The sequence below is a fragment of the Barbus barbus genome (assembly GCF_936440315.1).
Source record: "Barbus barbus genome assembly, chromosome: 38".
Classification (NCBI taxonomy): domain Eukaryota; kingdom Metazoa; phylum Chordata; class Actinopteri; order Cypriniformes; family Cyprinidae; genus Barbus; species Barbus barbus.
The window spans coordinates 15,151,678-15,179,355 of NC_136716.1; the positions used below are offsets into that span (position 1 = coordinate 15,151,678).

General features: G+C 37.0%; 2 protein-coding genes across 2 annotated transcripts; one reads left to right on the plus strand and one right to left on the minus strand.

The window, feature by feature from the left end:
• The first annotated feature begins 40 nt into the window (after positions 1 to 40).
• LOC306857513 (phosphatidylinositol-glycan biosynthesis class F protein-like) lies at positions 41 to 6,538 on the plus strand. The gene is made up of 6 exons (XM_079397492.1): positions 41 to 393; positions 653 to 902; positions 991 to 1,082; positions 1,156 to 1,272; positions 2,544 to 2,652; positions 5,893 to 6,538. Exons 2-6 carry the CDS (start codon positions 675 to 677, stop codon positions 6,004 to 6,006), a joined length of 660 nt encoding a protein of 219 aa, XP_079253618.1. The 5' UTR covers positions 41 to 393; positions 653 to 674; the 3' UTR covers positions 6,007 to 6,538.
• LOC306857514 (rho-related GTP-binding protein RhoQ) lies at positions 5,371 to 27,150 on the minus strand. Its single transcript, XM_079397493.1, has 5 exons — positions 26,683 to 27,150; positions 26,067 to 26,125; positions 10,159 to 10,323; positions 7,023 to 7,118; positions 5,371 to 6,878 (listed from the first exon to the last, which is right to left on the minus strand). The coding sequence occupies exons 1-5, from the start codon at positions 26,822 to 26,824 to the stop codon at positions 6,723 to 6,725; spliced, it is 618 nt and encodes a 205-aa protein (XP_079253619.1). The 5' UTR covers positions 26,825 to 27,150; the 3' UTR covers positions 5,371 to 6,722.
• Positions 27,151 to 27,678: the final 528 nt, after the last annotated feature.

The following is a 27,678-nucleotide window of genomic DNA, read 5'->3' on the forward strand; positions in this document are numbered from 1 at the left end:
GTCCTAACAAATACCACTCAGTATAGTTGTATCAAAGTCTATAGTCTTTGGTGGTATTTAGCGAGAACCTAAATTGTGTGCATTAACCGTGGATACTACTACAACTGCTACTACAAATAATAATAAAAATTGTTTATTATTAGAGTATTTTATTATGTGTTTTTTAGATGAGCGTGATTGTTGCTGTCTTCGTTCTACCGGAAGTACACGGCAGGCATGTTTGTAAATAAACTGTTCGTTTTTTACATTTATTTGTAGTCTTATGGCATTCGGTTTTAGAAAGGGTACGATTGTAAGTTGTACATATTTAAGTACTCGATAAATCTGGTAAAGCATTAGTTTAGGGATTTTTATTTGTGGATATAAACTTTAACTGGGCACGCCACTCCATTGGTAAGTCTTTACTTCAAAGTAAATTGAATTAATGGTTAAATTAAGGTTAATCACTTATTTTAGCTGTGTGCAATATAGTTTCCTTTGCCTTTATTTTCATAACCGGAGATTGCCAATCTCATTATAACGTTGGGTTCTTTTCTTTTGGGTGTTTTGTGTTCTTTATTTGACCTTTTATGAAATTATTTGAAGGACACGCAACTTTTCTTTTGGAATTGTTTATTAATGCTGTTGACTTACTCTCATTGTTCTTTATCAGGTACCGCCATTTAACCTCCATAATGTGGGATGTTGAGATCAGGGGCATGGCATCGGCTCACGCCATTATTGCCTCCTCCATCTTCATGGCAACTGTGATGCCTGCTGTCTTTGTGGAAAACTTCTCCGTCTATGGGACCCACATGGTTTGGCTGTATTGTGTAGCTGGATCTGTTGCTGTGGTCAACATCGCAGTGTTTTGGCTTCTTGGCATCAGCCCACCGACAAAGAAGAACACACTGAGCTACAAGGTAGAGATGGGCAAAATGTTCTCCAATGACATTCAAAAATAATCAATGACTTTCATAATTTGACTTTCATTTGTTATTTCTTTGACAGATCAACAGATTGTTAAAATCCTATCTATACTTTCTTCTGTCATGCCTCTTTTTTCATACTGTGGTGGTACTATACGGAGCACCTTTGCTTGAGTAAGTATGTGTTTGTTTATTTGTTGTCCCAAAATGTAAAATAGCAATGTATAAGTCATACCTCACATTTTAGGTCAGCTCTGGAGACATTTTCTCTGGCCGTGCTGCTGTCTACACTCACTACATTGAGATGTCTCTGTATGCTGGGTCCTAATGTACAGGCTTGGATCCGGGTTTTCAGCAGAGATGGGTAAGTGCAGGATAAACTCTCTACATGAACCACCTGAAGTATTCCTTCCTCCCTTTATAGTGTGGAATTGTTTCCCAGATACAGTCCTCAGTGGCTGTAATCCACTAGATGGAGACCTTGTCCAACTTTGACGAATGTGAGCACCAGTTCTCATAGAATTTCACATTCAAGGGATTATTGTAGGATGAACACCTTGTATCTAGGTTGAAATGATAATTGCAATGCTCAAACCCCCATATATGAGTAACTGGAGTTTAATGCTCTCAGATCAAATCCTGTTTTATTTTTTATCGGTGTAGGGTGGGGCCTGAGCTGGGTCTTGTTTTCTGATTGTATATATCACCATTTCAATAATATAATCACTAAGCATCTAAAGTGTTGTTTTAGCTTAAATTAATTTAAAACGAACTGAAGTGTTTTGAAACACAGAATGTTTGGACTATCATTTAGTTTTGCTCCAGTGGTATGATTTTCAGAGATTCTCTGAGTTGTTTATACAGCTGCAGTATCTCTGCTTAAGCACTGCAGGAAATTTGTCTCTCAAATGTAAATACGAAGAAATTTTCATCGAACATTCATAGTCCTCTTGTATACTACATCATTGCACTCTATACCAGCCTCTTGTTTAATACCCTACATACAGTGTTGTTTTTACTAATATAATGTTTATATACAAGTTTGGGGTCAGTAAGATTTATGTTTTTGAAAGCAGTCTCATATGCTCGCCAAGGCTGCATTTATTTGATTGAGAAAACAGAAAAGTGGTATAATGTTATTAAATATTATTTCAATTTAAAATAACCGTTTTCTGTTTGGATATATGCAATGTATTCCTCTAATGGAAAATCTCACATAATCCTTGAGGCATCACCCTAATATGATGATCATATGATTATTAAAATAGTGTTAAAAGCACCTGTGCTACTTAATATTTTTGTGGAAACCATGATACCTTTTTCAAGATACTTTAATGAATAGAAAGTTCAAATGAATAGGATTTATTTAAAATACATTATATATTTGTAATAATATAAAAGTCTTTGCTGTCACTTTTGGTCAATTAAATGCATCCTTGCTGAATAAAAGTATAGATTTCTTAAAAAAAATAAAAAATCTTACTGACCCCAAACGTTTGAATGGTAGTGTACATTTATATGAACACTACTTCTTTTGATATGGTTAATTTTCTGTATTCAAGAGCAATGTTTGTATTTTGTTCATGTTAATTTGTTATCAGCAACGTTATGATGTTAAGCATGTGTGATTTTCAGGGCGATGTCAGTGTGGGACACCTCTCTTCAGATTACCACCGGCTGTAGTATGATTGGGGCCTGGCTGGGAGCTTTCCCTATTCCTCTCGACTGGGACAGACCCTGGCAGGTTAGTGTCATTACACTATTGCAATATTGCAATGCCAACTGCTCTCAGAAATTCCAGTCATTTCAATAGAAATATCAATTAGCAGTTAACGTACATGCTTCTGGCACATTGAGATGTGTAGCACATCCCAATGCATTTCTTCTGTCTTCCCTCGTTATGATTTCTTGTGACTCTCCATTATATGTGTTTAGTAAACCAAAAGAAGCCCCTCAAAACTGTCGATTAATGAGAGCATTGGTTAGTTCCATAGTTATGCCCAGTGAAGAGCAGATTTCTGCCGCGGCAGCAGAATTTCAGTAGAAGGTTCCTTGTTTCAGAGCTCTTGCTCTCATTCTGCTGTAAATCTCAGAAAGGAGGAACATGCCAGAGAAATTGCTTTGTATAAATATTTTGGTTTTGTTTAACTTTTAGTTTTATATTTGTGCTTTCCATTTATAACATTTTGTATATATTTATTCATTCTTCTCTGTTTGCAAAAAAACCCCCATCTTTTTTTGTCCATCACGCATAGTTATTATGCTTCTTAAAAAGGATAGTTTAGCAAACATTTTAATTAATTTACTCATTCTCCTTGAAAAACCTTGGATTTTTCTAATGCACTAAACAAAAGGAGATTTTAATGCTCTGTTTATGGCCGTATAATAAAAGGAAATGGGGTCCAATATTGCTTTAGACCCTACTCACCTTCACTGTATGAAAAAATAAAAATTATATATATATATATATATATATATATATATATATATATATATATATCACTTAGACTATGAAACTTTTTTTTTTTTCAATAGTATTTTTGAAATACATCTCTTATGCTCACCAAGGCTGCATTTATTTAATCAAAATACAGTAAAACAGTAATATTGTGAAATATTTTTACAGTTTAAAATAACTTCTTTTTTTTCCAGAATATAATATATTTTGAAATGTAATTTATTCCTTTGATGGCAAAGCTGAATTTTCAGCATCATTACTCTAGACAGTGTCACATGATCACTCAAAAATCATACTAAATATTCGATTTCCATTACAAATGTATGCAGTTCTTTCTGTTAATCAGAATTCTGATTACAAAGGTATCGTTTCTGCAAAAATATTAAGCAGAAAAATTAGTTTAACACATAATAATCAGAACCATTACTAATAATTGAGCACCAATAATAATTGATCATATCTGAGCTCCAAATCAGCATATCAAAATGATTTCTGCAAGGATCATGTGACACTGAAGATTGCTGTAATGACTGGTGAAAATTCAGCTTTGCCATCGCAGGAATAAATTATATTTTAAAATGTATTGTTATAAAAGTTATTTTAAATTAGAATAATATTTCACAAGATTACAGTTTTGTGATCAAATAAATGCAGGCTTTATCAGCATAAGAGACTTTTCAAAATATATACAAAAATAGAAAGATCATTATATTAGGGACCATTTGTCAAATAGAAAATAAGTGATGTGTAGTTAACACTAAAAACACTTTTAGACAATATACACATCCTCTCAACCAATGAATCATGTAGGATAGTCATAGACAGGTTTTGTTGGGATTGAACCAATCTTCATGAAAAATTTAATGTTCTCAAAGCATAGAAAGACTGCACTGGTACTTCAATTATTCATGTGTTGTACAGAGACATTGATCAGAGCCCAGTGTTTGCCCTCGTTTTGCCCTCAAAATGTCACACTGAAGTCTCCCATGTGTGCTTTTTGACACGCTGTCTACACACAGATGTCTAGACGAGAGCAGAGAGATGAGACCGATTCATTATGGGAGAGAGGAAGCTGTACAGCGATTCCTCAACACATGATGATAGGAGTGTGAACTAACGAGAAACTCTGGGGTGGTTCAATCCAGATGTCGATAGCTTTAGAGAATGGAAGAGAGGAGTGGCTCACACGGACTCTCTCCTTCTCATTGCCATGACACTCTTGAAATATTGCAGCCCATATTATGGTCTTGAGATAATTGAATAATCAATATTGCTGACTTTTTTTTTTTCTAAATTCTGAGACACAAATCTTTAGTCATTTAGAGATCAAGTACGAAGGGAAGAAATCTCATTCTCTGTATAAAACAGACAGAAATTTGTGTTGATCTCTCTCTCTCTCTCTATATATATATATATATTCAAAAGTTTAGGGTCATTATTATTTTATATAAATTAATACTTTTATTCAGAAAGGATTCATGTCATTGATCAAATCTGACAAGTACATTATATTTTAAATATATGCTATTATTTTGAACTTTCTTTAAATCACAAAAAAATATTTGGTTTCAAAAAAAAAAAAAAAAAAAACCTGAATGTTGCACCCAATCAGCTTATTAGGATGATTTCTGAAGGATCATGTGACACTGAAGACTGGAGTGATGATGCTGAAAATTCAGCATTGCCATCACAGAAATGAATTACATTTAAAATAGAAAACCTTTATTTGAAATACTAATTATTGCAATAATATTAAATTGAGTGTTTTAACCATATTTTTGATCAAATAAAAATGCAGACGTGGTAAGCACAAGCAATGTTTTTCAATACATTCTTACTGACCCCAAATTTTTGAACGGTATCATAATTATTTCTGTCATTTAATTGGTATAAGAATTATTTTTCTTAATATAACAAAAATAATTGCACATGTTATGTGCAAGACTGAAATAAGGCATTCAAATCTATATGAAGCAACAAGACTAAATAAAAAAAGGCAAAAATGTAGAAAAACCTGTTTTATACTCTGCAAAGATTTTGAGGCAAGTCATTAAATTTACATTTTGTTTATCCACTGCGCATTGGGCATCAACAGCAAGTTTTCATATTATGTACTCCCATAAAACCATTGTGCCTTTTAATTTTTAGATTTACATTCCATACATTTGCTATTTATAAAGGCGTTTTTGTTGTTGTTGTTCACAATGTGCTGGAAGCTTTAAAGACCACTCCACATATTTGCATGGACTGCAAGAAATTCATAAAAAAAACAAAATCAAATAACATTTGAAATCACCTTGATCATATGAAGCAAAAATTCAGAATGCAAAGCAGTCGGCACAAACCTGAGAGGCAAGGCCACAAATACGTAACACTCAAAACTCTACGTTAAAAAAAGAAAGAGGAATAAAGCAGTCTCAAATAGAAAATTTGGTTTGTAAAACACCACAGTGATTCTGTAGAATTTGCAGTCAGTCACTTGTGCTCCTGCAAAAATGATCTTCATTTTCTGGCTCTTATATCCAGGTTTGGCCCATCTCCTGTACCCTTGGGGCAACTACTGGATTTCTGACTGGCCTCCTCGCTGCTCCTGTCTGGATCCACTGGCATCGCAAACAACTCACCTACAAGCTCAAGTGAGTAAAAGAAGGACACAATCACAGGCCACCAGGAACTGAGAGAGAAAGAGATCCATGCTGGAGTCAAAAAATGACTGTCCGTCCCAGTACGTGCTCTAAGAAATGCTGCCTGACTCGGGTCCCATTTACAACAATAAAAAAATCTGTCGTTTCGGTGTTTGTTTTTTGTAGAATAGATATTTAATTTGTTGTATGCTCCTAATGGCAGTATATTTATTTGATCATTCCTCTCGCTCTTCCTGTAAATAAAGTCAGTACTGACTAGAGACATTTTGTAAAAAGCGTGTGTTTTGCAACCCAAATTGAGATGCTGAGTTTCCCTTTTTGAAGAAAGTCTTACTTCTGTAAATGGCCGATGGGTTTGGTTTTGCTGTTTAGGCTTGTCCGGGTTTCATCTCTCAAATGAACTCGTGCTTGCCGAGCCAGACACGGAAACACAGTTCGATTGTTTTTAGTTATTAGAAAGGGTGTCTGATCTCTGTGCTTGTATGTTCAATAAATCATTTTGTCCATTTTCTTTGTATTCCATTCTCAATGTTTAGTGTTCGTGTCATTTCTCCCTGAACAATGTGTCTGTTTGTCATTCGCCCATAGCTTGGACTTGTAGGTAACTGGGCCTATTGGTTCGCCTTTCTATAGTTCAGAAGTCAGATTGAAATCTGGTTGGTTGTCAGTTGGTCACCGTCAGTTCACTGGATGCCCTTGAGCTGGTGTATATCATGTGATGAGGCAGCAGTTGATGCAGCGTGGGCCAAGTCTTCGCTTGAGCGCACCTTTCTTAGGAGCCAGAATGGCTATAATGGCCTCATCGAACACAGTCTTCAGGCCTTTCTGTGTCAGTGCTGAGCATTCAACATAACAGCAGGCACCAATCTTGAAAGGCATAGAAAATGAGAGACAAACCAGTAAGTCACGACAATCTTTTTTGCTTTCCTTTTGACTCACGTCTGAGTTTTTCTCAGTACAAAGTTTCAGTTTTATTTTGTTCTTGAGAAAAAGGAACTATCCATTTCTCACCTCCTTTGCTAGCTTTTGGCCTTGTTCTGTCACAATGGGCTTCTCCTTAATGTCGTTCAGCTTGGCAATAGTCTTGGGGTCGTCCCGCAGGTCCATCTACAGCCAAAAATGGGGACAAATTCACAGTTAAGCAAGCTCAAGACATGGTCCTCACTGCAGAACACAAGATCCAGGGGGTGTGGTTGGATCTAGATCCAACTCCTCCCACCTTACATATACCTAAACCTACCAGTCTCCACTCCCTGATCCCTAAACCCACCCATCCCCACCACTAAACCAACCATCTCCACCCCCTTTGTTCTGCAGTGAGGGGATACTGAAGCTCAACATGAGGGGTTAATTGTACAAGCACATGTGCTCTCTGCATTTCTGGACGGCAGATGAGATTCCATACGATGGGGTTTGTTTTTAGAGCAGAAGGCTCCAGGAAATTCAACCCAAGACCAGATGGTTGCATGCGTCTGCAGACTCCCCTTTCACCTAAAAAGTACCACTGCAATGGTCTAGGAGGGTCTCCATCTTCACTGTTTCCAATTAAAATTCCACTTCATCTAAGTTTTGAGTTTTTGCCAGCTCCTCTCCACAAAAGGCCGCTCTCCATACATCCACTGACGTATTACCAAAACCACCTCACAGAGCAGTACTTCCTTCACATCTTCCAATTAGGCATGTGGAGCACAAATCGAAAAGGTTTCCTTTAAATATGTCACCAGCAGAAGTGAAGCTTTGCAGGGTTCAGTGTAGGGCTTGATCAATCAAACTAAAGGTTTTTGATAAAAATCATGACCAAAAATTGTGGTTATATATCATTATGGCTATAAAAACGTGGGTATAAAATGATTATTTTGTGGATAAAAATGACTAAAAAACAAAATAAGAAACAATACTCTGATATAAATACTAATATTTCACTGAGATCAATTTTACATTAAATAGCCTAAACTCTTCCAAACTCAATACTTGGAATTAATTTACTGCATATCCAAAAAAAGATTACAATTCATTGCAGCTGTAAAATTACAATACTAATATTTATGGACGTCTTCATTTCTAAAAGTTAAATCATCCAACTTTTATTTTGAGGGAAACCACAGCGAGCCCTTAAAGCTTCTCTTTTGTTGATAAGCAATCCTCATTACAAGTATGGGAAGCATTTTGCATTCGCAAATGCACATTAAAGCAGCCCAAACTCACAAATATAGATCATGGAGCAGCTTTGATAATCGCACTAAGCCATATCATGATTTTGGTTTTATCCCGGTTTATCATGCAGCCCTAGTTCAGGGTCCTTGTTCCTGTAACTCTCTCTGGCCCCCTTTCTTATTGATTGCACTGCATCTGTATTCATCTCATTCTGTGGTATGATAAAGACAGGAGGCATACAACAATAAACATGACCTGACAAGACTGGGGCTGATAACAAACCCTCACTCTTAACACACACACAGGTTATAGTAATTGCCAAACCACAGTCATAAGCCATTTGGACAATTTCATCAAAGATATCATGCTATGAACACTGGATGACTGAACCTCTCATGATGGCACACAAATCAATTTATTAAATCAATAACATTACCACAGTTTAACCACACATCAGTTACAATCACATGACAAAAATGGGTCATTCCACAAAATCAGTGCCTTTTGCATCCCTAAGATATAATCAAACATAAAATGAACAAATCAATTTGCGATTTAAAACATAACCATACTATGTATTCTTTCATCGATATTACATCAAAAAAGTTAACTAAATGTTATTTTAAATCATTTAAATATCATTTATGCTGATAAGGGTAAGGTTTTTGGCCTGTCCCTCACTATGATTTTTCTTTTTCAGCAGGACATTTATTTTGCAAAATGAAGGCAAAATTCTATAAATATTACATTTGCATATTGTTCTAAATACAGTCTCATTGTTAAGCAATGTTTTTAGCATAAGTATAGTATACATTTCTTTCAATAAAATATAAATCATTTTATTGGTGTCCCCTAATGTCGTGTCAGCCCTGTAACCCTCATTAAAAAAACCTTGTAAAATAATGGTACATTCAAGTGACATCATTCTAGGTGGTTACATCATCTCTCAACCAGGATTCCAACACTTAAAACAAAAGCATGTTTCTCTCGCTCCTCTATAATATTACATTTTTGATGATTTATGAGGCTTGACTGAGAAGGGGCATCATGCAATGTCAATACTGTTAAACAGATGGAACGCAATATCTAATTACAATACCCTTAAAACATTAGATCTCTTAGTAATATAATGTGCTAAATCAACAACGAACTGACTATAACTGAAAAACTGACAGTTTACTATTGTCATACAACTATGCCAAGTAAGTGCAAAACAAAATACAATTTAAATTGGTAAAACTTCACAGTATTATGTAAACAAATATGTGCATTGTGCTGAAGAATGTGTCCCCTGTCATCCCTGTTACTCTGATCAGTCCTGTTGCTGTCCATACTACGGATTTTGAGTCACGGATCAGATAATTTTTCGGATCAGCAAAAAAAAGTTTGCTTTTCATTAGTTACTAAAAGCAAAAACTACTAGCTTAACTACTAAAGTCAGTAATAAAACAAGAACAATAACAAATTACAAGCATAGATGAACAGCCTACAACCAAAAATTTATAAAAGACAGTAACAGTAGTATTCAGGTGCTGAAATGTAAAAATTAAGTGTAAAACACCACTTACTGCATAAGTTAAATACAGACGATTAGCAGACAGAAGCAGGTATTATAGGCTGCTGTCTCTTTAAGACTAAATGCACAGACCAAATACTGACAGACATCCGGTTTCTTTCTCAGCTGTATACGTTAACTTAAGACATAACCGATTGTGTTTACCAGAATACTTGTCAAAACGGGTATTTGTGCGGCAGCGGCTGAGCGCTGAAAATGGTGCGCGAGTCCTGGTTCGACTTTAACAAGACAAAGCACATGCAAATGATAAACTTTCACTCTATGGTGGTTAAATTTATCAGTTAATCCGCAAATCACATGTGTGCCGGACCGTGGGGAATTTTGCTAATTTCTGCACTGTTTCACATACAATTACAAAAAGTATACAGTTACAGCTATGAAATATTATTTTGTTGTTGTATATAGCTGGTGGTGTACCTGAGTGCCAATGAGCAGGTAAGGGACGTTGGGTGCGTACTCCTGCAGCTCAGGGACCCACTCCTCTCTCACGTTCTGGAAGCTGGCCGGATTCACCACAGAGAAGCAAATGAGGAAGACATCTGTCATGGGGTAGGACAGGGGTCGCAAGCGATCATAGTCCTCCTGTCAGAACAGAGGACACTGGGTAAAAACAAGTACTGAGCCTTTTTTACTGTTCATCAGGTCAACAATGGTCAAAAACGCATCAGGAATGCACTCACAAGTTGTTATCGGGAACATTTACTCTAGTAAATTACCCTAATATGAGTTTGCTTTGAATACAAAGTGTAATTTTCTTCTCTACAAATCGTAACAAAGCATCCACTGCTGTATTGAATCACTGTCCACAAACGCTCTGCAATGGAACATCATCAACAATCACTTAAGCAGCAACCAGAAATTACGCTGACCCCAATGACTGAGCAGAGATTAATACGATTTAGAAATCTGGCTCATGTCCCATAAAATCCATATTTCATTCAATAGCGTTTCCTCCATCTCCCCGTTCAGCCTCTAAAGCAGCACGGAGGCAGAGACATGTCCTCTGGAAACCAGAAACCCCAGACGCTACAACAGATAAGCCTGGATTTACAGGGGACATGTGACTGATATTTTTGGGAACTTGTTTTCTCCCGACGTGTGTGCGTGTGTGTGTTTGTGTCTCTCTACAGGCAGCATGTGTATTGGTATGCAATCTTCCATGGTTATTCTTTCTAATGAGAGTGTGTCTAAAACTATAAGAGCATGTGCCTCTGGCCATGCGTTGCAGTATAAACATTTCATTTGCGACAGGGAACCATCCTGGGCTTGCAGAAATTAAACCTCAGAAATGTGGAGCCAGAGTTTCTAAGCTTCAGAGTTTAATTTACCGTGACGTCTCTCATCTTGGAGCACCTCTGCATCTGAACCACGAGGGACGTTACTAACAACTGCCGACTGAAGATTGCTTGTGAAAAAGTACTGCTGCCAGTTTCCATAATTTGCAGCCCTTCAGGATTTCTGATGCCTTAAGGTGCAGTCAGATTAAAACATCAGAAAACCTCCATTGTCTATAGCACAGAGATGTAGTCACTTTCAAACCAAGCAGCTTTCTGTTGATCAACATGTTGAATTTGTGTGACACGAGCAGAAATCTGTGTGGCAACTGGAATGACTTGATTTCGCTTGTGAAACTTCGCAGAGCAATATTAAATGTGACCTCATCTTTAAAGGGATAATTCACCCCAAAATGAAAATTCTGTCATTAATTACTCCCCCTCATGTTGTTCCAAACTCGTAAGACCTTTGTTCATCTTCGGAACACAAATTAAGATATTTTTGATGAATTCCGAGAGCTTTCTGACCCTGCATAGATAGCAATGCAGCTGACATGTTTAAGGACCAGGAATGTAGTAAGGACATCATTAAAGTCCATGTGGCATCAGTGGTTCAACCGTAATTTATGTAGCTGCGAGAATACTTTGTGCGCAAAGAAAACAAATAACAATTCTTCTCGAATTAGCTTGCAGTGTTTTGGGGCCTTTAGGGATGGTCATAGTTTAGGAAAGCTCACAACGTCAAGCACACACACTCATTGCACACAACACACCCAGACAGACAGTCACTCATCCATCAAGAAGATTGGCGAGTGATATAAACCTTCTGTTTTTACTTGCAACTGTCAATGTTTCAAGGCCAAATGTGGTGTTCTGTGGCTCAGATATGAACCTGCGATATATAACCTTAAGAATTATAGACCAAAACATTATAGTTTGCTTCTGCTGTCGGGAGACCGTCCTGTTCCTGCCACATGATAAATCAAGATTTGTTGCAACATAACCTGACAAAAAGTTGAGCAGGTGCATCTGTGGTGTAAGTGAGAGTGTTGCTTGAGTTTGTGTTAGCCCTGCAGGGCGGCTGCGTTATAAATACACTCGTTGCCCATCCTCTGGTCTGTTCAAACATTCTACAGGGGGCAGGGTGGGAGGGATGGTATTATTTACAGCTGCCCTTTGCCAAATCTGAATGTAGAATAAGCCACCACATCATCCACCCACATCTCCTGCACATCTCCTCCTGCTACCTCCAGAGAACACACATTTAACACAAGTTAAGTCCGTGTTGGGGAGTCGCTAATGAAATGTAGCAATGCTACTAACTTAAAGGTGAAATGTGTAATTGTCAAAGCACTACCAGCACCTAAAATAATCTTTTTGTGAAAAAAGTCACAAAGATGACACTAGATCAAAGAATGGCATGAATTTGGGGAATCACTACCTGTCTGTCCAAACAATGGCAAAAGGGGAAAATTTATTTATTTTTACAATTCCATTTGGTGCTGCAAGTGGCACTGAAATTGCACACACTCCATACATACATATAGGCTATATATACATTTATATACACACACATTAAAAAAAATTATAAATGTATTTTATAACCCTAACCACATTTTATGTATTAATGTACATATTTTTTTATGAAAAAATAATACCTAAAACTTAATAATAATGACTGCTTCAAGGATCAAGAAGACTAGAATAATGGCTGCTGAAAAATCAGCTTTGCCATCACAACAATTTAAAATGTCATATAACCGAAAATTACCATTTTAAATTGTAATAATATTTTGCAATATTATTGATTTCACAGCACTTTTAATCAAATAAATGCAGCCTTGTCAAATACCAGGTATATATACACATTTATGTAATGTACACAAAATCTTGTATTGCAATTTATACATATATGTATATATATGTATGTATGCATGCATGCATGCATGTATATGTATATGTGTATACGTATATATAGTTGTATGTGTGTGAAGAGTTCCAATGCAAAAGCCTCTAAAATCCATCTTGGCCAAAAATTAGATAACTAATGCTCTCCACACATAGTATGTTCATCAAGTACTTTCACTTCAAATGCGCTAAATCCCAGCCTCAACCCATTCAGAAGTACCAGTACTTGCATAGAAACCTATAGGCCTACATAGAAGATAGAAAGAAATGCTGCTAATTTTAAAGAAAACTTCAGACATACTTAGAGGCTTTTGCATCTGAACCCTTTATATATAGGGTTCAGATGCAAAAGCCTTTATATAAGAAATGTATGTAAGGTACATTTGTACATAAAGTTATGTAGAAAATTATAATTAGAAGGTAGTTTATTGTAGAAGAATGACATTCAAACTGCAGCTTGTTACGCTACAAGCTTCCCATAATTTTAAGTAGTTTCCACAACATTGGTTTCTATTGTAGCATAAAAAGTCAGCTGGCTGCTTTACTGGCTTGTAATGAAGTTAAAATACACTTTGATTGTGGCTTGTGAAAACCAGTTGATTAAATAGGTTTTTATATGAGTGCTTTACCTCCTTGAAAACACCCTGTGACGGCTTATCACGACCCAGAGCTTGTTAATAATGAAATATGTAGCATTTCTGTGGAAACCGTATGTGTGTGTGTGTGTGTGTGTGTGCATGAGCGCACTGCTCTTTTGAGAGCTGAGGGAAATGGATTGAAAAAAGTGAGACAGCAGTCTAATGCAGTGAACCTGGAAACACCCTTCTCTGCTGCCTGCATTACCATACAGCTCTCACTCCAGCTGATACCACTGACAACAGACAGCCTCTGAATGCACGCATTTCTCCTGGAGTATGAACACAGTGGCAATACTGTCAATTGTACACAGTTTCTGCTCCACACATAGTACTGTATAACACAACTCCTGCCTCTGTCCTTCTCCTTTTTGTTCCTTACAAAAGCAAATATCTGATATAGGATAGAGGAGGACTATCAGGCATTTGTTATCTGTTCTGACATGCGTCACTGTCCTTTACTAGCTACAGACATCAGAGCTATATATTCCTTCACTCTCCCTAACACACACTCAGTTTAAAATATGTTTGTGTGTTGGAGTCGCAGCTCAGCGGTTAGCACAGATGACATGAGTTTGAATTCATTTCAAATCATTTCAAGATCCCCTACCTCTCCTCCCCATCACTTCCTTCTCTCAATTCTGTCCTTCAGTTGAATATAAAAGACTATATAAAATAAAAATACTATTTTGTACTAAAACATATGGCTATGAAGTGAAGTGAAGTGAAGTGACATACTGCCAAGTATGGTGACCCATACTCGGAATTCGTGCTCTGCATTTAACCCATCCAACGTGCACACACAGTAGTGAACACACACACAGCAGTGAACACACACACACACCGTGAACACACACCCAGAGCAGTGGGCAGCCATTTATGCTGCGGCACCCGGGGAGCAGTTGGGGGTTCGGTGCCTTGCTCAAGGGCACCTCAGTCGTGGTATTGAGGGTGGAGAGAGCGCTGGACATTATTTTTAATGGTTTTGAAAGAAGTCTCTTATTCTCACCAAGGCTGCATTTATTTGATAAAAAGCACAGTATAAACAAAAATATTGTGAAATATTATTACAATTTAAAATAAAAAAATTATATTTTGATACATTTTAAAATGTAATTTATTCCTGTGATGGCAAAGCTGAATTTTCAGCAACCATTTCGCCAATCTTCATTGCCACACTGTAAAAAAAAAAAGTTGAGCCAACTTAAAATTAAGGCAACCAGATATTTGAGTTCTCTCAACTTATTTTTGTAGGAGATTCACAACTTTTTGTAGTATAAACTTAAAACAACAAGTTGAAAAAAACTCAAAAATCTGCTGAAGCTGGTTGCCTTAAAATGTTAAGTTGGCTCAACTTTTTTTTTTCTACAGTGCACATAATCCTTCAGAAATCCTTCTAATACGCTGATTTGATCAAGAAACATTTCTTATTTTTATCAATACTGAAAACAGTTGTGCTGCTTAATATTTTTGTGCAAACAGTGATACATTTTTTTTGTTCAGAATTATTTATAGACATGAAAAACATGCATTTATTTGAAATGGAAATCTACTGTAACATTACAAAATGTCAAAGGTGACATTTTTGTTTAATTTAGTGCATCCTTGTTGAATAAAAGTATTATTTCCTACCAGAAAAAAAAATCTTATCAATTCTGAACTTTTGATTGTGTAAATGTATGTAGGTATGCATGCATGTATGTATGTATTTTATATTATACATCATACATATACATTTTATATCTGCATCAGTCAGCATCTATTGAAATTTATGCTAAACTGTTTTGTGTTTCAATCGTACAGTGTTGACTGTGTCCAGCTTTTATTGCAGCACAATTTACAACACTGGGCTAATAAAGCAGGCATCTATCCATCCATCACTCAGAGTGCAATTGCCTTGCCCTTTTCTCTTCCCTCACCCCTTGTCTTTTAGATCAGATTCCAATCGGTCTGTCTGTACAGTCCTCCTGTAAGATTCCCACAGTCACAGAGATGAGCTGAAAGAGTGAGAGAGAGACCGATATGGTAGAGAGAGAAAAAGTGTTTTTACACTGCTGTTCCTATGAAACATTTATATTCAGAGCCCCCATGCTCTCCATTTACTGCATGTATGCATGTCTTCCTGCACTCTTAATTCAATCAGATTTATACTGTGTGTGTGTGTGTAACTATACATTCTGAAATCTGTCTGTCAATCTTCTGTATAATAATAATAATAATGTGAATATGTGTTAGGTTATCTGTATGGATTTGCTGTAGTGAAATAAGTGGGTCAATCTGCAGTTGATAGTCTCTTTGCTGTTAGCACCTCATTCCTTACATAAGACAACAGGAATCAGAGGGAGAGACTGAAATACAGCAAACTAAAATTACCACAAGGCCCAGTTATGCAAGTTGAAAAAGAAAGAAATGGTTGGGTGATTTTCTACAGAAAGTTTTATATTCAGAATCTATTCAGCAAGAAGGGGGCTTGAAGAAGGAAAGGAGAAGGAGGAAGAAAGAGGCTCCTGTGCCTTTATCCAAAGAGAATAATTCATGGCAGTGTTTACTCAGACAATGCAGATTAATTGAAGCTTGCTTTGCGGTACACTAAATAAACACACACATAGGCGGATTACTTAGCCCAGATGAAGCTCAGTCAGGTCTTTCCTCTCACGCTTCCTCCAGGAGCTGAATCGGACTGGGACTACATGTTCTTAACCAACCAAGACAAACAACGACACCCGAGGTGGGAGCAAATGTGTTCGGAAAGAATCCACAATTTCAGTTGCATTATTGGTCTCAGTCTGCTGCTAAGATCCAGAATACGATGGCATGTTTGCGCTCACTCCATTAGCTCCCTGTAACTACCAGCATCAAATTCAATGCTTTGACCTGGCATTCGTGACTGACTCTGGAACAGCATCCTCCTACTTTACCACACTCCTATAGGTCTATGGTCTCTCCTGTCCTGAGGTCAGTGCCTGGTGCAACCATCACAATGCCACATTCATTTACAAGAACCTTCACTCTCTCGGTTCCACTGTGGTGGAACTTGCTTTGTACCCCACCTGATCTGCTGAGACCATAACAACCTTCAAGAAACAGCCAGTTCTGCAAGTAAATAATTCATAACAATGAGAAAGTAACTTTTTCTCATTGTCTCTTTTACGTTTCAGTCATGTTTAGTCACGTTTTCCCAGCAGTTGGGATTCAAAACGTGAAGGTGCAGAAAGAATTCTGGAAGAGGTTTGATTCTCTGCCTCCGTCATGGTTTTGCTTTCTCGTGCCGGCTTTAAGTGTATATGACATCATCTAATACCGTATACTGTGATAAAAGCTTTAGCAATTATCGCAAGTTGATACCGTCACATACTCACTAACAGCAGACAGTACTGCTAATCTTGCTGGCTTCTATGTAATAAATTGCCTGTACTTTTCTTTGCTTAGATATTTACATTTACATTTAATCATTTAGCAGATGCTTTTATCCAAAGCGACTTACAAATGAGGACAATAGAAGCAATCAAAACCAACAAAAGAGCAACAACATGCAAGTGTTATGACAAGTCTCAGTTAGCCTAACGCAGTACACGTAGCAAGGTTTTTGTTTTTTAAAGAAACAAGCAGATAGAATAGAAAAAAGAAAGCTAGTGTTAGTTTTTCAAGAAAAGCAAGCAGTTAATAAATATGCAATTGATAAAAAAAACAAAACATGACAGATCGATAAAATAGAATTAGAATAGAGAGTGATAGAGTTGGAGGATCAAATAAAGATGGAAGATATGCGTTTTTAGCTGTTTCTTGAAGATGGCTAAGGATTCAGATGCTCGAATTGAGTTGGGCAGGTCATTCCACCAGGTGGGAACAGTTAATGAAAAAGTCTGTGAAAGCGATTTTGTGCCTCTTTGGGATTGCACAATGCGTAGTTCACTTGCAGAACGCAAGCTTCTAGAGAGCACATAGGTCTGAAGAACTGAATTTAGGTAAAGGGGTGCAGAGGCAGAGGTGGTTTTGTAGTCAAACATCAATGCCTTGAATTTTATGCGAGCAGCTATTGGTAGCCAGTGCAAAACGAGGTGTGACGTGCGTTCTTTTCGGCTCATTAAAGATTAATCTTGCAGCGGCATTTTAGATTAATTGTAGAGGTTTGATGGAATTGGCTGGAAGACCTGCCAAGAGAGCATTGCAATAGTCAAGTCTGGGCAGAACAAGAGCTTGAACAAGGAGTTGTGTTGCATGTTCTGAAAGAAAGGGCCTGATCTTCCAAATAAAGTAAATCTGCAGGACCGGTCAGTTTTAGCAATGTGGTCTCAGAAATTATCAGCTTATCAATCGCAACTCCAAGGTTTCTGGCTGTTTTTTGAAGGAGTTATGGGTGATAAGCCTAACTAAAAGGTGAAATTGTGATGAAGTGATGGGTTTGCTGAAACTACAAGCAGTTCTATCTTAGCTAGGTTGAGTTGAAGGTGATGGTCCTACATCCAGCAAGAAATGTCTGTTAGACAAGCTGAGATGCGAGCAGCTATCGTCGGATCATCAGGATGGAATGAGAGGTAGAGTTGAGTGTCATCAGCATAGCAGTGATATGAAAAGCCATGTTTCTGAATGACAGAACCTAGTGATGCCATGTAGACAGAGAAGAGAAGTGGTCCAATAGTTGAGCCCTGAGGCACCCCAGTAGCTAGATGTTGTGACTTGGATACCTCAGCTCTCCAAGATACCTTGAAGAACCTATCTGAGAGGTAAGACTCAAACCACTGGAGTGCGGTTCCTGAGATGCCCTTTCTCAATAGGGTTGACAGGAGGATCTAGTGGTTAACCGTATCAAAAGCAGCGGACAGATATGGTTTAAGAAATGTTTTTATTTATTTAGAAATGTTTTATTATGTACTTTATTTGCTCAGTCACACTTTACATTAAGGCTCCATTAGTTAACATTAGTTAATTCATTAGTTAACAAATTGCCAATAAAAAAAATATTCTGAAGCATTTATTAATCTTAGTTAATTTCAACATTTAATAACACACTATTAAATTCAAAAATACTAACTGTATTATTTACAGTTTTAACAAAGAATAACTTCTGTAACAAATGTAGCTATTGCTCATTGTTAATATTAATGCATTAACACGTCTACACTGTTACAAATTTTAATTCAGTCTACAAATTGTGAGTTTTTTCAGTCCTGTCTTCACTAATAAAGGACATAATATGCATGTGTTTGTGTGCGGCTCAAACTCAATGTCCTTTTTTCATTCCAGAAATAGACTACAGTAGGAATTCAAAGCAATTGAGAATAAAAGGAACATAATGTGAGCACTTTCAAAACACGAACATTCTTATGGTTCTAAATCCCTTCTATTTATCTGCCTGAGCCCCAGAAGGGGCAAAAAGCAGTAGGGTACTCCAGGGTGGGAGGGTTTCCTGGATTGAATAAGAAATGCAAACTGCAGCTGTACTTCACATCTGGGGCCCAGTTCCCTCTCTGAGGCTCATTAAGAGCCTGTCAACTCAAAGCCATGTTAAAACATTACCTCAGTGAAGAAAGAAAAAGTTGAAGGACTGAGAGTAGAGGATGAAAGGTCAGGATTAGATGGTTTTCGATGGAGCTGTGAGACAGATGCCAACATCTGAGAGGTTGCCCCTTTACTGACACCAGCCAGCTTAGTCTCTGACTCCTCCTGAGGCAATTAGCATGTCAGGACCAATCAGACGAAGACTCAGTGAAGGCATCCAACAGACATGCATCTGCTTAGGAGCCAAGTAACGCCCCTCCTTCTTAGCAATCACAGACTTGAAACTATTTTTAACACACTAAAACAGAACGAAAAAAATGCCTATTTTTCCAATATTGATACTCTTTATTCACAGCACAAAGTGTGCCAGAAAACTGTCACTGCCTTCTCTACTTCCAGTGAGGTTTGAAATCACATGGCTATGGAACACACACTCATTAACACACATGTCTGAGAAGGGCAAGTCACCCTTTGGCATACAAAGGGAATTCTGATGAGGTCCTTTATCTAGTCAACACAGAAGGTAATGCACATGGAATATATAAATTGGAATATTGCAGTCAAACCCACAATAGTACAGCTGGAAAAAAAAATGTAATTATAGATGTGAGATGTCTATAAGTGCAAATAGCTGATTAGTTCGGTCTTCAATTTTATCTGGTCTTTCAAACACTGGTCTAAATTCCAATTTGGTTAATAAAATGAAGTCAAACATTTAGGCCTAGATATCAAACATATTTATTCTGTGCCTCTTTTTGCAACACATTTAATTGCTGCTGAATACCATGAACAAAAATCAGCAGGCTACATAATCAAATTAAGACTCAATTAAGAGCTGTTTGTGTGCAAAATATAGCTGCACGATTCTGGATAAATTGAGACTTTTTTGGTAAATGGAGGCTGTAGTGCTCTCACAATTCTAAAGAAAAAAAATTAAAAGAAAAAAACTAAATCTCATGGAATTTATGAATGGAATGATTCAATGACTCAATCAAGATTTACTTGTTTCATTACTGGTTGAATCAGTGTTTTTGAATGAATTTCTTGAAGGACAAATACATTTTTAACAGCCACCTTTCGCCAAAAAAAAAAAAAAATTTAATAAAAATAGCGCACACAGGAATTGATAGGTGGAATCAAAAATTTTATTTTACAACAAAGTATCCGACTCCTGACCTTAAAGCTGCAGTCCTTAACTTTTTTGTAGGGATGCAAGATATCATCGGACTGATATCGGAATCGGCCAATAATGGCTTTAAATGTAAATATCAGCATTGGCCTGATATGAAAAATTATGACCATATGTCTTTCCAATAAGAGGAATACATTAACTGGCATGTGCTCAGGATGTGCTAGTGATTAGATCACGTCAGCAGTGTGGCTCATTCTTGAAGCAAAGTTTTGTCTGAATGGCGATTAGACTCACTCTTTTGGATCGCTACATTTAATCTGTGAAAGCAGTCCTGCTTTATGACCTGTTTGGTGTGTGATAGAGTAAACAGTAATAGCACGTGCAGCGGCAGCTGTGACACGTTCCGTTCGGTACGGAGATTTAATCTTTAGGGGGCGCTGTTGTCCTACTTCTAATTAAATTAAAAGTAAAATAGCCTACACAAATAACAGTTAGACTGTGTTTCTGATTAAATAAAGCAGTAATTGATACCATAAAATAATGAGTATATTTTGATTTAATGGTCAGAAGCTATAGCTTACATGAAAAAAAAAGAAAAAAAAAAAAATCACTAACATGACACTTGTAAATTAAATAATTTTATATATTCTGATTTATACATTAATGTGTAATACGTTTTATTTTTTAAACAAATCATGAGCTCTAAAAGATTTTCAGAATTTTTACAACTCTTTTGTTTTAGACCATCTACAAATGTTAAATCTTAAAATAAAATGTTAAAATGAAAACCATTATTTTTTATTTAATTCTAATAAATAAGTTCTTGTTAAAAACTAACCAATATAAAAATATTTTGTTTATAATTTCTGCACAGGATAGACTTGGTGTTGTTCCCAAACAAAAGGAAATATATCGGTATCGGCCAAAATGAGTTGAAAAATATTGGCATATCGAATATCGGCAAAAATCCAATATTGTGCATTCTAGGGGTATTCGTATTGAACCGTTCGGTACGAGGCTTTCGGGTTCGGTACGCATTACGAACCGAACGATTCGTTGGACTAATCCTATTACTTTTGGAAAATAAAAGAGCTTAAAGTTTGTGAAATATCAGTGCCACTGCGCTCAACAACGCAGCCCAAACGAGGTAATAGGCAACGTGCTGTCTGCCTCGTGATAACTTCGTCAACATGCGTCAAAAGACGATGATCTTGTATCGACAATAGCCAGAGATATTGTCAAAAACAAATTATTGGCAATATTAAGAGGATTTGGCATTTCCAATGAATGTAGGCCTGTTATATTCTTAATTTTATTAGGCCTATTATTATTATTATGAGCTTACTTTTATTATTCAATTAAAAGTACACTTAATTTGACAAAACAACCTGTTTAATATGAATGTTTAATATGAATGAACATATGTATGTTTCTTCTCATTTTCACTTTGTACGGGCCACAAGAGAAATATTAAGGGAATAAATGAAAACAGCTATATATCGTTATCAGCATATGTTGAAGTAAATTCGTCTCTCTTTGTCTCTGAGAGAATATGTGGCATCAGATGCCGAAAGCTCCACCATTACTCTGTCATTCCGTTTTTACTTTCACTTTCTGCTTATAGTGAATTGACTGAGATTAAGAAGTTCACCGGCATAAATCTTGTGCAAAGTTTGCACGTGTGCAAACCCTGGTGCAAACACGTGCTTGAGTGATATCCATTGGCTCGCATTCATGGTTTAAAACAGAAATATTTCCAACATTGCGACGTAACCAATTGCCCCGCCCCCCGTATTGAAAACGTACCAAACCGTGACACCACCGTGTCGTATCGAACCGAACCATGAATTTTGTGAACCGTTACACCCTTAGTGCATCTCTACTTTTTTGTGTTCAAAATTTACAAAACAAATACAATAAGCGAGTACATCATGAATCCATTTTCCAAACCGTGTTTTTGGCTTATCCTGAATCACTACGGTACACCTATAATGGCCCGGTTTCATAGACACGGCTAAGACTAAGCCAGGATTAGGCCATAGTTCAATTAGGACATTTAAGTAATTTTTATAAACGTGCATTTCAGTTGAAAAAGCTCAGACTTACATTTTAGTCTAGGACTAAGCTTAAGCCTTGTCTGTGAAACCGGGGGAATAAGTTTTATATTCGGACTGATACTGGTGGAACCGCTGCGGAGTAGCCCAGTACCTGCGTCATTCGTCATAAACAGAGCTACAATGGTCTTCCGCAAGATGCACGCAGTTCTTTTTATTAACCGCTAGAGCGCCAAAACTTACGGACTGCAGTTTTAAGTATCCGATTCTGAACACATTGTAATGTATAGGTGATTCTGATCTTGCTTCATGTACCTTGCTTTTGTGTGTAGTTTAATTGACCCGGAGTATGTACAGAGAAACACACCATCATCTTAAAAAAAAGCCTTTTATTGTTTCCAGATTCTTTCTAGAATCTGCTAACCAGCATTTGGGGGTTATTTCCAGCCCAAGACATGCTTTTCCTATCTTGTTTCTTCCAACAATCTCTTGATGCTTCAACCTTGATACTGCACGGTTCACAATCTCCTTTGCTTTCCAAGTGACTTATAAAGGAATGGCTCACCCAAACATGAAACTTCTGTCATAATTTCTTCAGCATCAAAAAGCTCCAAAAATTACCACAGTGCCATAAATCAACATAAAAGTAGTCCATATGACTACATTCAGAGTGTCCATTTGATAGCTTTGTGTGAGGGACTAACTAATATAAGTTTTTATTCACTAAATATCCTGCTTAACAGTGATGGTCACCATTCACTTTCATTGGACAGAGAAAATCTGCTTGGCCATTGCACTATAAACATCAACTTTTTTGTTCCACAGAAAAAAGTCAGTCATTCAGGTTTCTAAAACATTTTTTCATTTTTGGGTGAACTGCTTAAAGTCTGTCCTATACCAAACTGAACATCAGCTCTGAATTGAACCCTCTTTCCAGTTTTTCGGCTAAATTAATCCTCTTGATCAAGTGATCGGTCATGGTTTCTGTACGGTACTAACTGGTGCCAGCTGTGGAGAGAGGGTGAACGTGGGGAGTGTTTTGTGTGTTTGAACTGATGCGAAACTAAATCCCACTGCTTGGCCCTCAGTGACACTTCCACACATCTGGTCCACTACTCACATTCTTTAAAGGACGACGCTCAATGGAAAAAAGCCAAACGTGTCAGATGCACTACTATGTTTAAGAACTAAGAACTTCAAAGTGGATTTCATGGATTTGGTATGTCCTGAAGTCCTGGCAATCATTTTTTTCGTGTGTTTCATGATCATCATTCAAACAGCATTGAAAATATGAGGATACAGTTTTCGATATCATATCTGAATTAAACTTACGCACACTAATCATACTGCACAAAAGCTCTGGGGTATCATTTATAAACATTGCGTATGCACAAATGGGCATATAATATGTGTAAGCAATTTTCCACGCACATATCCGAATTTATAAAAAATAAACTTGGTGTAAATATGTACGCCCTGTACGGACATTCTAGACCATGCATACTCTTTTGGAGTGAGAAGTAATGAAATAAACTATTTTAAACTGTGTTTTCATTTAGATATGCATTTACAATAAATATTCCACTCTCATTAATGGAGATAAGCACTGAAATTACAAAAAGTCATTATACGCAAAAGTTAAACTAAATTAAATTTAGACAGGATGCATTTGATCACTTTTCATGTGGCATCCTGTTTTAATGACAGCGAGGAGTACTATAGGCGCACAATATTAAATTTTTAAACTAAACTGCAGATGCATGTTACGAGGACATTTTTTTTTTAGCAAGAACAATGATCATGATGTGCACTTACTTCGATATTATGGCAGACACAGCTGGATACGGTGGTCGAACTGTCAGTCCATAGACCGGTTTGAATAGGACCAATGAAAATATCTTACTGTACAACCACAGCTGCACGGACGTGCTGATATCATGTAAAGGCATCTCCAAAACATTATTAAAAAAAAAATACCACTGTATTTGAAGGATACCATTAAAAGGAAAAGGGTAAGATTTGCACATTTCCTTTTTAAAATATTTCCAGTAATACGTCGAGTCAGACAATTGTATTTACACTGCAAAAAATATAGGTCTATTATATCATCTGTTTCCACTAAAAATAGATGTTCAGCTTATGCTCACCTTATCAGCAAAACTGCATATATTTTAATTTGATTTGAATTTTTTTAAACAATTGAAATACTATATGACCTGTGTAAAAGAATGAGATCAACTATTTTAAACCGTTTTGTTTTTATGGATAATTTCATTATAAAACGTAACAAGGATACTGGCAATAAAAGCCAGTATCCTTCTTATTTATTTATTTTTATTTTTAGCAATAAAAATGTATGTGTAGGCTATGGCCCAAATGGATTTACAGTCAGGATCTCATATTTCCTTAATGTCTTGTACCTTGACGGTGTTAAACACATGGAAATGATATGCAGATGAGGTTATGCATAGTAAAACTAGGCGTTGTAAGCTCCATATATGGTTATTTCGGGGAGGAGACGGGGTGGAGATGCACATACGCACAATTTTCCCCTGACTGGGATTCATAAAAGGATTTTTGCGGAGGTTCTGGCGTACGCATGGTTTTATAAATCTGAAAAAATTCACACGTAAGCAAAATCTAGCTTTTGTACACACGTACACTTTTAGGATGAAATCTACGGAGAGTTTTATAAATGAGACCCCTCATGTCTTTATTGGAACTGCATGGAATGTTAATTGAAATCAGCCACCTTCAACTGTTCAAACGAAAGGACAAAAGAGAGTTTCACTAGACATTAAATCCATAGAATAAATAAATCAGAGATCAAATACTATGATTGCTGACTAGGGGTCGCACGGTACACAGATGTCATGGTTAGGTACGTACCTCAGTTCGGGGATCACGGTTCGATATGATTTCGGTACACCGCTTTTGAATTATTGGCCTTGGGTGAGAAGGCACCAAAGCTCAGAGATCAGTCTACATTTACAGCTACTTATTTGGTAGATTCATACATGTACCAACACATAGTTTGGTGTTGTGAGAATAACCTCAAAAAGACAGCCTGACATACAACATACACTCAATTAAAGTCTAGACATTGGCTGCATCCGAATATGCATACTTCCCTACTATGTAGTAGGCGAAAAACAGTATGTGAAAAAAGTAGTGTGTTCAAATTCAAATTATTCATAAAAGGTGACCTACTACTTCTGGAAATATTCTACTTTACTATCCAATAATGCCATGGGAGAGGATTTGTGAATAGCAGTGAAGCAACAACTGACGCAGTAGGTCACAATAAAACAGAGGAAGGAACATTTTCAGATAGCTGTTGCATTCCAACTGCTTCACATGTTTAGCTTCCTCTGAGAGACACTAGTGTGTACTCACCTGTTGAGTTTGGCAGTGGTTTAGTGATTAATGAGAAAAATCTGTAATCGAACACTCATGTCGACTTACAAGACTTTACGACTCATAGGACTTTCTTCATTCTGTGGAAGGTTAAAGAAGAAGTTAAACAGAATTTGGGGACAGGCAGCTTTTCATTGCATCTTTTTTGATACAAATCATACTATCACCCTGCCAACTTCAGATTTTGCATTCCACAGAAGAAAGTAAGTCATACAGGTTTGGAATGACATGAAGTAAAGTAAATGATGACAAATTACATTTCTGGATGAACTCTCTCTTTAAATCACATGCATATAATGCCAAAAAGACTCTCAACAGGCCACCGTGTACTTTGCCTGAATGGATCGAGTTACTTTTGCTAATGAAAAGGCCTCAGGCCAATGAGAGAGGAATGGTTTAACCCTACCTGACCCGCAGTGTCATAAAGCCCCAGCAGGTACTGTTTTCCCCCAACCGTCACACTCACTGAAAACAAAATCACAAATTATTAGTTTAAATATGGGACTGAAATGATCCTACATGATTAAATGTGCTTGCATTTAGATTAAGAAAGGTTGTTGGTCATGTTTTAGTTATATCTGAAAAATGAAATAATAATGTAAATAATTATTTCTGATCAAGTGAAAGAGGGATGCAGTCTATAAGTGAAAGCAACTCAATTTAGTTCCATTTACTTCTGTGAGAGAGGGATGCAAATTTGTTTATTTCTGATCAAGGAACTCAATCAGATGTTATTTACTTCAGATCAAACGAAAGAGGAAAGCAAATTAGTTTTGTTTATTTCTGATCAAGTGAAAGGGAGATGAATCGTGCCATAAGGATGCTGATGTGCACCAGTTGCATCCTCAGCCCACAGGTGGTTTCCATTATAGAAACACAAGCGCAATACAATGCAAGTCACTCTGAGGTCTGGTGAAAACCGCTAAATGAATGCTAAATTCATTTATACATCAAACAGACACTGGACTATTGATTCATATTTTCATATTCATTATGTCGCAGTAATACGCTGGCATATTTACCTGCATAATGATCAAAGACAGTAGGCACATATTCCTCTGGAAAGGCGTCGTTGGCATAGCTCATCAGCAGACAAGTTTTTCCAACAGCGCCGTCGCCGACGACCACGCATTTCAACATGATGCTGCCGGTTCCGTTTGCCATGACGATAATAAAACACTTGAATTCACCATCTTCAGCTACTAGAGATATATCCCGCTTTGTTAAAGCTCCCTTCAGGCGTCACCACCAGCAGCAAAAACAGCTGAAATACCATTTCCTCCACCCCGCTTCCCAAATTTGGCATTGACTGAGGTTTTCCCCTCTCAATACTGCTTCTGATGAGATGGAAGCAAGCGACAAACTTCTCGTTGTCAAGACTTCGATCTTAAAGCCGGGTGCTCAACACCATACGCCCTCGCCGCTGTCCCACTTTACCTACTTTACAACCCCAGTATCACCTCCTCTGACTCTTGAGCCCAACACGGATTGACTTGCTACATAGGCGGGGTAATAACTCTGGATCAAGGGATCAAGTATAAAGATTGGTTATGGTTGTTTTGTGTATGAATCAACCAACCATTAAGAAAAAAAACAGCTAGTATCTTGTGGATCTGAGGGAGTCAGACAAAGACTAATTAACCATTAAAAAAGCGGGGACATAAAAGCACTTAAGACAATTATGCTTTCTTGCTATTTTTCCAAACATATATGGACTCAGATAATACATTTGCAGTAATACAGTGTTTGTAGAGATTCACTTCTTAATAGTGATATTCAGAAATTAGGCCCATCACTCACTGTCATCGACTATGTTCAAATGTCTGTGTCCTTTATGATCATTTAAATCATTGTGTTTTAGATTAAACATGATATACACTGTTTTTATTAACCACTTTAATGGCATTACAGTAGTTTTTCTGCATTATGTTTTAACAATGGATTCATATGACAGCAATTCTTTGATGAAACCTGGACTGCTTGACTATAATTTGCCCTGTACACTTGTGTGTATTAGC